This window comes from Leucoraja erinacea, chromosome 3, assembly GCF_028641065.1.
Source record: "Leucoraja erinacea ecotype New England chromosome 3, Leri_hhj_1, whole genome shotgun sequence".
Taxonomy (NCBI): Eukaryota; Metazoa; Chordata; class Chondrichthyes; order Rajiformes; family Rajidae; genus Leucoraja; species Leucoraja erinaceus.
In genome coordinates, this window is record NC_073379.1 from 75,718,397 (window position 1) to 75,730,748 (window position 12,352).

Here is a 12,352-nt window from a genome sequence, read left to right on the forward strand (position 1 = left end):
GAGCAGACGAGAAAATATTGAGTCGTGAGGAACACAGAAGAAAAATCAAAGATTACGAGTGCTCTGAAAGCTGGGTTAATTAATATGCCAAAGCGAGCTTCATATAGCGTGGCCGGTTGACGAGTGGACGGCGGTATCCAACATATCCAGTCATGGCGTGGCAAGATGTAGTTGGGAAAGAATTTCAGCCTTCCTTTTGAAACGTTGATAAGAGCATACGTCTCAGAGCGCAAATCAAAAAAAAAAGGAATTCTATTAGTTCACACGTTTGTGTTGCGACTCGCGACACCTGTGGACTTTTTGCCATCACGGTTCTCTTCAACCCTATCGGTTTCTGAACGGAGTTTACCCCCAACCCTGGGCAGCAGGTGAGCGAGCCCAGGCCAACGTGGTCCGAGCGGGGCGGCGACACAGAGAGGAGGGCGGGTGGAAGCGAAGCTGGCGTGACGTGACCAGGTGGAAAAAAGTACTTCAAGTTCTTTAAAGAGAAACTTTGAACAACGCCGCTGCGTGCGTGGGATGGGTGGGGGGGAAAGCTGTGGCTGTGGCTGTCGCTGTCGCCGGGAGGCGTTCCTTCTGCATTACCTGGCGGGATGAACGAGTCCTGAGGCGATTGCGGGTCGGGGTCGGACTCGGAACCACCGGTCACCTCACCTCGGACAGCTGGTCGCGATAACGCACTCTGGACACAGAAAGGGGTGCATGAACGAGAGAAGCCGTGTGGGCAGCAGTCACCGTTTCTCGGTCGTTGAGGGAGGAAGCTTAACCCGAGCTCGCCTGGTTGGATATTGTGTGTTTTGCATGTTTAGTTTGTGTACTTTCGAGTCTCCATTTCCGGATGGAAGAGGAGCCGAGGCTGCGCGCCCTCTTCCACGCCTGCGACGTGAATAATTCCGGGCGTATCGAGTATGAGGAATTTTTCACGGTCTGTTTGGAGCTACAAGTAGGAGAGTCCGAGATCGACGCTATCTTCGACAAGCTCGACTCCAACGGAGACGGCTGCATCAACTTCCGCGAGTTCGCCGAAGGCTTTCACGAAGTTTCCGAGATGATAAACTTGGAGGCTTTGAGCGTCGAGCCCGACTGGGACGAATTCCAGCAGAGACTGGGCGAAGAAGCCAGGTTTATCCCAAGGTGAAACCCTGCTACATATTTACTTGTGTGACAGACAAGTTGTTCTACATTGGGGTATTTTAAGAGAGTATTGTATCTTACATGCAGTTGGAGCGGCTAGCTTGCTCTACGCGGGCAGCAGGTGTGGGGGTGGAGGAGTCTGGAGTAGGTGTTGGTCCTGCCCTGTCTCCTGCTTCTGGCCGAGTACATGGGCCAGGCGCCGGTTCGCGACCCGAGCCGGCAGCGCCCGGGAACCGCTAGGAGACACGAAACGCGTGGGTCGGAGTCGGACAAACCCGGGCAGCCCCGCCACCACTGCGGATTGCTGCTGGGTTACAGGTGAACGCCATCCTACCTTTAAATAACAGGTCTGCGCCCGGAAAAGTGGTTTAGTTCGTGTTGTAAAATTGGATTAAAAAAAATAAAATCGACTTTCAAATGCCAGTCGGTTTGAGAACCTGAGATGATGCAGTGCACCTTATCGTGCTTTGATTAACATTACTTCATCTAGTTTTATAAATTGGGACACGCGACCGATGAGATGCTCGGCGTATTCGGAGGGTAAAAAAAGACGATTTTTCAGCGGACTACCGGCGACTCAAGTTGCCGGCAATCGCCTGAAAAACCGGGAACTGGAGCGGCGACTGTCAGAATGGAACACGCACACAAACACATCGCTTCCTTCACTAGCCCGTGTGAATTGTTTAGACAGCGCTCCTCCCGCTTGCCCTGTCTAAAAGATTCACACGGTGCAAAGCCAAGTTGATACAGACACACACCGCGATGAACAGGAAGATTGGCGCTGTAAAACGATGGGTAAAGCACAATGTACGGTAAGTCCTTTAAAAGAGAGAGGGTGGGGGAGAGGAGGGAGGAGGGAGGAGGAGTGAATCCAACTTTTAAATAGCCAGAGATACACGGCTGTGAAGCTCGGCGGACATTTAACGTTATCGGTCGATTATGAAAACTACTGCTTACCATGTTTTTCCCAATGAGCCAATGAAATTTACAGGTCAGCATACAGCGAACCGGCCTCCACTGCCTTCTGAGGCAGAGAATTCCACAGGCTCACAACTCTGTGTGAAAAACTATTTCCTCATCTCGGTTCTAAATGGCTTACTTTTTAAACTGTGCCCCCTGGTTCTGGATTCCTCCAACATCGGGAACATGTCCAAACCCTTAACAATCTTATATGTTTCAATAAGATCCCCCTCATCCTTCTAAATTCCAGAGTATACAAGCCCAGCCGCACCATTCTATCAACAGATGACTGTTGTGCCATCCCAGGAATTAACCTGGTGAACCTACGCTGCACTCCCTCAAATGCAAGAATGTCCTTCCTCAAATTTGGAGACCAAAACTGCACACAATACTCCAGGTGTGGTCTTACTAGGGCCCTGTACAACTGCAGAGGGACCTCTTTGCTCCCATACTCAACTCCTCTTGTTATGAAGGCCAACATGCCATACGCTTTCTTCACTGCCTTCTGTACCTGCATGCTTACTTTCAATGACTGATGAACAAGGACCCCCAGATCCCGTTGTACTTCCCCTTTCCCCAACTTGACACCATTTAGATAATAATCTTTCCTGTGTTTGCAACCGAAGTGGATAACTTAACATTTATCCACATTAAACTGCATCTGCCATGCACCTGCCCACTCACCCAACCTGTCCAAGTCACCCTGCATTCTCATAGCATCCTCCTCACAGTTCACACTGCCACCCAGCTTTGTGTCACCTGCAAATTTGCTAATGTTACTTTTAATCCCTTCATCTAGATGATTAATGCATATTGTAAATAGCTGCGGTCCCAGCACCGAGCCTTGGGGTACACCACTCGTCACTGCCTGCCATTAAAGAGATCCGTTAATCCCTACTCTTTGTTTCTTGTCTGCCAACCGATTTTCCATTGATTGTTAATTGCAATGGGACCACAAAGTATTATTGCTCGCTGCAGCTAAACAGGCCCGATAATGCGACAAGTCACCGGTACATATAATAATACAATAAATTAATAACATAAATACTAGGTCACCAAAATCGTGCAAAAATTGAAGTCCATAGTACAACAAAAGACTGACCATAGTTGTAGTTGTAGTTGTTGAGAGATTAATGTGTTCAAGAATATAGATGTTGGGAAGAAGCAGCTCTTTGAACATGTTTTCAGGCTCCTGTACCACCTTCCCAATGGAAATAGCAAAATGATAGCATGGCCAGGATGATGTGGGTCTTAGATATACGCTGCCCTTTTGAGGCAGCACGTCCTATAGATCCCTTCAATGGTGGGGAGGTCAGTACCAGGCAATGTCTACCCCTATCTGTAGGCACCTGTTGAGCATTCAGGTTGCCAAAACAGGCCATGATGCAACCAACCAGTTTGCTTTCTACCGTTCACCTGTAGAAGTTTGATAACCTATTTGTCAATGTACAAAATCTCCTCAATTTTTTTCCTGAAGTAGAGGAGAAAATTTGTTAGGGCAGGGCAGGACCAAAGCTTACACCAGACTCCTCAAACCCCCACAGCTGCTGCCTGCATTGAGCAAGCTTCAATTGCACGTGCAATATTACACACTCTTAAATTTGTTATAGGAAAGATATTGTCAAGCTTGAAAGGGTTCAGAGAAGATTTACGGGGATGTTGCCAAGACTAGAGGGTCTGAACTATAGGGAGAGGTTGAGTAAGCTGGGTCGCTATTCCTTGGAGTGCAGGAGGATGAGGGTGATGTTATAGAGGTGTATAAAATCATGAAGAATAGATCAGGTAGATGCACAGAATCTCTTGCCCAGAGTAGGGGAATCGAGGACATAAGGGATATGGACCCAACGCAGGCAGGTGGGACTAGTGTAGCTTGGACATGTTGGCTGGTGTGCAGAAGTTGGGACAAAGGACCTGTTTCTACACTGCATCACTCTATGACTCTTTGTCATTGTATTAATGTGCTGGACCCAGAACAGATCTTTGACCCATTGATGAAGGCATCTGTGAATTCCCAGCTTTCTCTTCCTGAAGTCCACAATTAACTCTTTATTCTTGCAAACATTAAGAACTAGATTGTTGTTCTGGCATTATTCAATCATATTATCAATCACACTCCAATACTCTGACTCATCATCACCCATTATTCATTCAACAACAATGGTATCATCGACAAAGATGGTGTTGGCGCTGTGTCTGGCTGCACCGTCATGAGTATAGCTCCAATGCTAATGGTTATTGAGAATGAAGTGTTGTTGCCAATCCTTACTGATTGGGTGGTCTGCCAATGAGGAGCTAGAGGAGCCAATTTCATAGAGATGACAGGGGTCCAGTTCTCTGAGATTGACAAGTTGGGAGAGGATAATAATGTTGAATGCCAAGCTGTAATAAATGACCAGCAAATGGTCCAATGGAGAGTCAGTGAGATCACATCCCTGGTGGTTGTTGTGGTGGTAAATTAATTGTAGTGGGTTCAGGTCCTTGACTACCTTCTCAAAGCACCATCACCGTGGAAAGACAATGTTGGATTAACTCAGCGGGGCAGGCAACATCTCTGGAGAACATGGATGGGTGACATTTCAGGTTGGGACCCTTCTTCACACTGCTGAAGTCATCACCATGATTGTTAGTGCTACCGGTCGGTAGTAATTGAGTCATGTCATCTTGCTCTTGTTGGGAACCAATATTATTGGTGTCCTTTTAAAGCAGGTGTAAACCTCTCACCTTAGTAATGATGGGTTGATTCAATATCCGGTGGGCGGCGCGACTCTGGTCAGCAGCGGCCTCTGCAGTCTGTCCGCGTTTTATTATTTTCTGTCTGTGTTTTTATGTAGTTTTTCTTATTTTTTGTTGGGGTGTGTGTGTGGGGGGACGGGGGGGGAAACTTTTTTAAATCTCTCCCTGCACGGGAGACCCGACCTTTTCTCGTCGGGTTTCCGTTGTCGTTGGGGCCGCATCCAGGAGCGGCCTCCAACAGGAAGAGACCGGGGACTCTGGTGCTACGACTCACCGTCACCGTCGCGGGGCTGGCCGAGTCCAGAGCGGGTGGAGCGGTGGAGGAGCGCTGCTGCTGCTGCTGCTGCGGCCCGACCAGAGAGTCGGAGGCTCCAACGGCAGGTCTGTGGACGGCGGCACCGGGAGCCCGCGGGTCCCTGGAGGGAGACCGCTTTTCAGGGCTCTCGCAACGGCGACTTCCCCCGCCCGAGTTGCGGGGTTGAAGAGCTCCTGGAGCGGGGCCTACATCACTGCCCCGCGCGGCTTGGAATGGCCGCGGGACTCTGCGAGCGCACGCCGGGGGCTCTAACACCAAGACCCGGTGTGCGACCTTGCATCACCCGGCGTGGCTTTAATGGCTGCGGGACAATCGCCATCGCCAGCCGGGGGCTTTGACTTTGACTCTGACATGGGGGGGGGGGGGGGGGGGGAGAGAGTGCAGTGGAGAGATAAGTTTATTTGGCCTTCCATCACAGCGATGTGATGGATGTTTATGTAAATTATGTTGTGTCTTGGGTCTATGTGTTTGTAATGTATGGCTGCAGAAACGGCATTTCGTTTGGACCTCAAGGGGTCCAAATGACAATTAAATGTATCTTGTATCTTGTATCTTGATGATCTCCACAATAAACACCAGCCAGTTGGTCTGTGCAGGTGATAAGAATATGCCCAGGAACACCATTGGATCCAGATGCTTTACGAGGATTCACCCTCAAGAAGTTTGCCAATTATACAAACTCGGATGAAGACAATGCAAAAGGAAGACGGTGTAAAGTAGATTTAGGAAAGCTGAATGATTGGGCAAGAACAACGCCCAATGAATAAAATGTGGTGTATAAAACACAGAAAAGCAATGTTTTTATTTTAATGGTGAGAGATTCAACATCCACATGTCACAAAGTTACTTATATGTCCATGGATACCAGTCACTGAATGTCAACTTGTAGGTGAAGCAAGCAATTAAGAAGGCAATTATTTTTTTGTTTATTATTATTGTCATGTGTACTAAGGTTCAGTGAAGAGCTATTTGTTATGTGTAATCTAGTCAGTGAAAAGTCTATACATGATTACAGTCAAATCATCCACTGTGTACAGGGAGAACAAGGACATGGCGGACCAATTGAATAACTACTTTGGTTCTGTCTTCACTAAGGAAGACATAAATAATCTGCCGGAAATAGCAGGGGATCGGGGGTCAAATGTAGTGGGTCCAGGTCCTTGACTACCTTCTCAAGGAGGAACTGAGTGAAATCCAGGTTAGCCGGGAAGTGGTGTTGGGTAAATTGAATGGATTAAAGGCCGATAAATCCCCAGGGCCAGATAGGCTGCATCCCAGAGTACTTAAGGAAGTTGGCACAGAAATAGTGGATGCATTAGTGATAATATTTCAAAACTCTTTAGATTCTGGAGTAGTTCCTGAGGATTGGAGGGTAGCTAATGTAACCCCACTTTTTAAAAAGGTGAGGGGGGGGGAGAGAAAACGGGGAACTACAGACCAGTTAGTCTAACATCGGTAGTGGGGAAACTGCTAGAATCAGTTATTAAAGATGGGATAGCAGCACATTTGGAAAGTGGTGAAATCATTGGACAAAGTCAGCATGGATTTATGAAAGGTAAATCATGTCTGACGAATCTTATAGAATTTTTCGAGGATGTAACTAGTAGAGTGGATAAGGAAGAACCAGTGGATGTGTTATCTGGACTTTCAGAAGGCTTTCGACAAGGTCCCACATAAGAGATTAGTATACGAACTTAAAGCACACGGTATTGGGGGTTCAGTATTGATGTGGATAGAGAACTGGCTGGCAGACAGGAAGCGAAGAGTAGGAATAAATGGGTCCTTTTCACAATGGCAGGCAGTGACTAGTGGGGTACCGCAAGGCTCAGTGCATTGATTTGGACGAGGGAATTGAATGCAACATTTCCAAGTTTGCGGATGACACAAAGATGGGGGGGCAGTGTTAGTTGTGAGGAGGATGCTCGGAGGCTGCAAGGTGACTTGGATAGGCTGGGTGAGTGGGCAAATGCATGGCAGATGCAGTATTATGTGGATAAATGTGAGGTTATCCACTTTGGTGGCAAAAACAGGAAAGTAGACTATTATCTGAATGGTGGCAGATTAGGAAAAGTGGAGATGCAACGAGACCTGGGTGTTATGGTACACCAGTCATTAAAAGTAGGCATGCAGGTGCAGCAGGCAGTGAAGAAAGCGAATGGTATGTTAGCATTCATTGCGTACAGTTTTGGTCTCCTAATCTGAGGAAAGACATTCTTGCCATAGAGGGAGTACAGAGAAGGTTCACCAGACTGATTCCTGGGATGTCAGGACTGTCATATGAAGAAAGAATGGATAGACTCGGCTTGTACTCGCTAGAATTTAGAAGATTGAGGGGGGATCTTATTGAAACTTACAAAATTCTTAAGGGGTTGGACAGGCTAGATGCAGGAAGATTGTTCCCGATGTTGGGGAAGTCCAGAACAAGGGGTCACAGTTTAAGGATAAGGGGGAAATCTTTTAGGACCAAGATGAGGAGAACATTTTTCACACGGAGAGTGGTGAATCTCTGGAATTCTCTGCCACAGAAGGTAGTTGAGGCCAGTTCATTGGCTATATTTAAGAGGGAGTTAGATGTGGCCCTTGTGGCTAAAGTGATCAGGGGGTATGGAGAGAAGGCAGGTACAGGATACCGAGTTGGATGATCAGCCATGATCATATTGAATGGCGGTGCAGGCTCGAAGGGCCGAATGGCCTACTCCTGCACCTATTTTCTATGTTACAGATACAGGATAATGGGAATAATGTTTAGTGGAAGGTAATGTCCGATCAGAATAGTCTGAAGGTACCCAATGAGGTAGATGGTAGGTTAGGACCGCTCTCTAGTTGTTGATAGGATGGTTCCTACCCCCATCCCCCCCCCCCCCCCCTCCCCCTCCCACCCCCACATAACGCATCAAACCTCTGAAGCAGTATTATAAAAGGCACATAAAGAAGGCAAGTGACCTGCCCTTGGAAATCTGGAAATATTGGTTGTTGTTCGCTCTATTCGAAAGGCCAAGGTGAGATTTCCACAGGTGTCTCCAGCATCAGAGGATCATTCCTGACAGGCAGACTTGGCAAACCTTTTTTTGCTTACCTTTTTTTCCCTGTCCAGCTGCCGAATTAAGAGTACCCACGAGTTAATACGGTAAACTCACGAGGCACTAAGGTAAACTCACGGGCTACTACGGTATTACAACGAGTTTAAAAGTATCAACATTTTCCTTCAAGAGTATATTTGTTTCGTGGAAATCTTTAAACATGTTGAAAAATTTTCACGAGTTAATACGTTTCCCGAGTATCTGCCATTAGCGTTACGTGTCGCTAAGTTACGTCCATGAGCTCCGACGTTCCTGCTATGTTCATTCTACGTGATTACCACGAGTTTGATTTGTTTTTAGCTTGGGATAACTCGTTGGTAGACTCGCATCGTGGGACAGGGGTTTAACTGTTTAAAAATTGCAATTAAAGCAATCTGTTGTTGCCCCAAGCATTATGAATCCATTTCCTTGAAAATGCTAGTTTTCTATCAGGAAGGTTCATATAAGTTTTACAGACATTTTCTAAAATAATCTGTTACTTCCCTTAATGATATCTAAATAAGTTCTAAATAAGATGGTTTACTGATATTGTGAAGGAATTGGTAGCTGATTTGTTGCTGCATTGTTCCTGGATTTCTGACAAATGCAACAAATAATTGTGGGACCGGTGTAGATTGGGCATGTTGGTCGACGTGGACGAATTGGGCCGCAGGGCCTGTTTCCATACTGTTTGACTAAAGGCATTTGATTTATAGCTGCACAATTGCAGATTATCAAGGTTGGGAAACGCCTATCCTAGGACACTAGCTGTAGGAGAATTAGGAAAAATGACAATAGAGTTAAGTGGCCCTGATGGTATAGGAAAGGGTGGAAATTGGATATTAACTCAGGATATTAACGAGATGCAGAATCAGCTTGTATGCTTTAATTAGAGAATTACTAAGGAATAATTCTGCCCCTATGTCTTGTGGTCTAATGGGTTACAGGGAGCAGGTCGGACAATGGGATTGAGAGGAAAAAATAGATCAGCCATGATTGAGTGGTGAAGTAGACTTTATGGGCAGAATGGCCTAATTCTGCAGCTATGCCTTTGTGGTCTAATGGAGTGAAACTATGAAACAATGCATTGGAAATACTGATGAAAATAATTCATGGGCCCCTTAATGGTAACTACAGTGTTGGGCAAAGTATAGATAAGACGCATAGCTTACAGGGAAAGACTAGATTAATTAGTATTGATGCTTTATCATTTTCTTCTATTTTTTTCTTTGCAGACCCCAGCAAGTTGCTGCCCTTTACCAGAACCTAAAATCAGCAGAGTCCAGGCTGATTCGGCAATATGAATGTGTGATCAAGAACTTTGTTCGAGATATCATGTTGCAGAACACAGAACTGGATAAACTAGCATGTACTATGAAAAGGTAAATAGTTTTGAAGTTATGAAGTTTTTTTATGAAGGATACTGATAACTGATGTCATGATGTTTTGGATAATGGGTATAACTAATTACCCTGGTGGAGTTTAGAGAAACAAGTCGGACATTAAATATTTCATTGTCCTGAAGGAGCGTGCTTGATTTTTCACTTTCGGTATCTTTGTAGAAACATAGAAACATAGAAAATAGTTGCAGGAGTAGGCCATTCGGCCCTTCGAGCCTTCACCGCCATTCAATATGATCATGGCTGATCATCCAACTCGGTATCCTGTACCTGCCTTCTCTCCATACCCCCTGATCCCTTTAGCCACAAGGGCCACATCTAACCCTCTTAAATATAGCTATTACTAGACCAAGTGCAGTCCCGTTGGGTCTGTTCCCACAACGTGCAGTTGTGGAGGGGGGGGGGGGGGGGGGGGGGGGGGAGCGCACGTCACACACACCAACTATCTCCCCCCCGCTCTCACGCTAATTACCCCCCTTGATATTATATTAATATTATTAATTTGCTCCTTTTACCCCCATACCACCCTATCTACTGACGCATAGCCCCCAACTTGCAGTCACATCTAGAGAGGGGGGGGGGGGGGGGGGTACAGAGTGAGGACAGAGAGAGATGGGGCAGACGGAGAGAGAGACAGAGACACAGAGCGAGGGGCAAGAGGGACGGGGATGGAGAGGAGAGAAGAGGGGGGATGGGTGAGGTGGGGGGGGAGGGGAGGAGAGAGAGGGTGAGAGTGGGAGGGAGAGAGAGGGGAGTGAGGGGAGAGAGGTTGGAGGGAGGGGGTGTGCTGAGGGGGGGGGGTGAGGTGAGGGGAGGGGGGGGAGAGCTGGGGAGCAGGGAGGGGAAGGGAAGGTGGAGGGAAGGGGGGGTAGGGGTGTATGGACGGGATGGGGGTTTAGTGGAGGGACGGTGGGGGAGGGGAGTAGGGGGAGAAAAAGAGGGAGGAAAGAGAGAGGGGGGGGGGAGGGGAGGAGGGAGGGGGGAGAGGGGGGGGAGGGGGAGAGAGAGGGGGAGAGAGAGAGGGAGAGAGAGAGGAGAGAGAGAGAGAGGGAGGGGGGGGGAGAGAGAGGAGAGAGAGAGTTGTGGTGAGAGAGAAGAGGGGGGAGAGAGAGAGAGATAGAGAGAGAGAGTGCCTTTTTACTTCAACCCAAACCCCCCAAACAACCAATTGCAGGCAGTGCTTTTTTACTCAAACTAACCATATTTTCATTTTCAAACGACTTTTAGGGTACTTACTCACAGTTGTGTGGACATTTGTTCAGTGTCATTCAGAGCTCAGAGTGCCCTCCAGCTTGCAGAGACTGATTGAGGCACACCACTTCCTGGTTTTATAGTCTCTCCCCCTCCATCCAGCAGGGGCAGCAGAGAGAATGGTGAATTTTTTAGAAACATTAATTTTTCTCTGATTTTTCATCGATGGGAAAAATACTATGGTCCAGGAAGGCAGACGTGGGCTCTGATCGAGGTGGCCAAAAACGATGGCCGTAGGTGGCGGCGTTCTCTCGGAAATCGCAGCACAGACAGCCAAAAGCGGTCAAGAACAGAGATTTAGTAATATAGATATAGCTATAGCTGTTAAATATAGTACGAAATCAAGGAGAATTTTTATGCATGTCTGGCCATCTAAGTGAAAATCTGTCTTGATTTATTCCTGAAGGGGTAATTAGTTACCTCTTAGTGAATGTACCACAAACTCTAGGCACCTAAACACACCATCTATGGCACCCATCTCATTCACAGCATTAGATATTGGGTTGGTCAGGAACCTGTGTTGATGACAGCAGCTCTATTACTCCTGTTATTCTCTCAACCTCTCCTCTAAATGTGCCCATGATGTATTGTTAGATATGTCTTGATTGGGCCAAATTTTTATGAAAATACTCATTAGAAGATCAAAACTACGATCTTGGACTGATTCAGTCTCTGCTTGTTTGGAATTGGTTCCATCCCAGTCAGCAGTCAGTGCCTTGGATGGAAATTACCTAGAGCTGAAGGAATCACTCTTCTTTCCCCGCATCCCTTTACAATGACTATAAACCCATCACTATTACCCCCATCTCTGTGCAGAATTTATATTATCTGCAGTCAACTCCCACTTTTCTCATTCTCCACCTTTCTGTAAAACCATCTAGTTTGTCTTGCACAGGAATTTTCTCCATGCTCCCCTACCTCTGTTTATTCTTTATAAATGCCATGTCATCATGCTTTCAAAAGCATGATGACATGGCATCATGGACTCACCGTTTTCTAACTGGGTGAAAATTAAACTGCCCCCCTCCCCCCTCCCTTCCCCCTACAGGCAAACAGTGCTGAAAATGAGTAATTGTGTGATTGATTCTTCATCTGATCTTTTGAAGAATAGCTGTCTGTTGTTATCTGCAACTTAAAAAAAATATCTCAAAGTTCCCTTAGACCGTCTTTATTTATCCAACTTTTGAGGGAGAACCATTCATTCTTTAAAATAGTTGGGTTGCACCACAGTGTCCAAGCGTTAAAAAACAAAGTAAGTCTCGTTACCCCTGGGTAATATTTCCACAAACTCGCATACAATAGCTTTATTGAAATTTAATTTTATATCTTTGAATAACCTTGTGGCAACTTTGCAAATGCTTACCAATTTGCATCACATTTCCACTGTGAGAGACACATAATGATGCAGTTGTTAATCACATGGTCTTCAGCTGAAACTGAATGTACGTTTTACGCAATCCCATTATCCACAGAAATGTGTTCACTATTTTTGTCTGTTG

At 46.5% G+C, this 12,352-nt stretch overlaps 1 protein-coding gene across 1 annotated transcript in view; it reads left to right on the forward strand.

Annotated features, from left to right (window-relative positions):
- Positions 1-512: 512 nt before the first annotated feature.
- The window catches only part of rasef (RAS and EF-hand domain containing), a 55,637-nt gene continuing 43,797 nt past the window's right edge, over positions 513-12,352 (forward strand). Inside the window, exons 1-2 of the mRNA XM_055632990.1 lie at positions 513-1,134; positions 9,438-9,584. Coding sequence (XP_055488965.1) covers positions 839-1,134; positions 9,438-9,584 — 443 coding nt within the window. The 5' untranslated portion in view covers positions 513-838. The remainder of the gene's footprint in view (positions 1,135-9,437; positions 9,585-12,352) is intronic.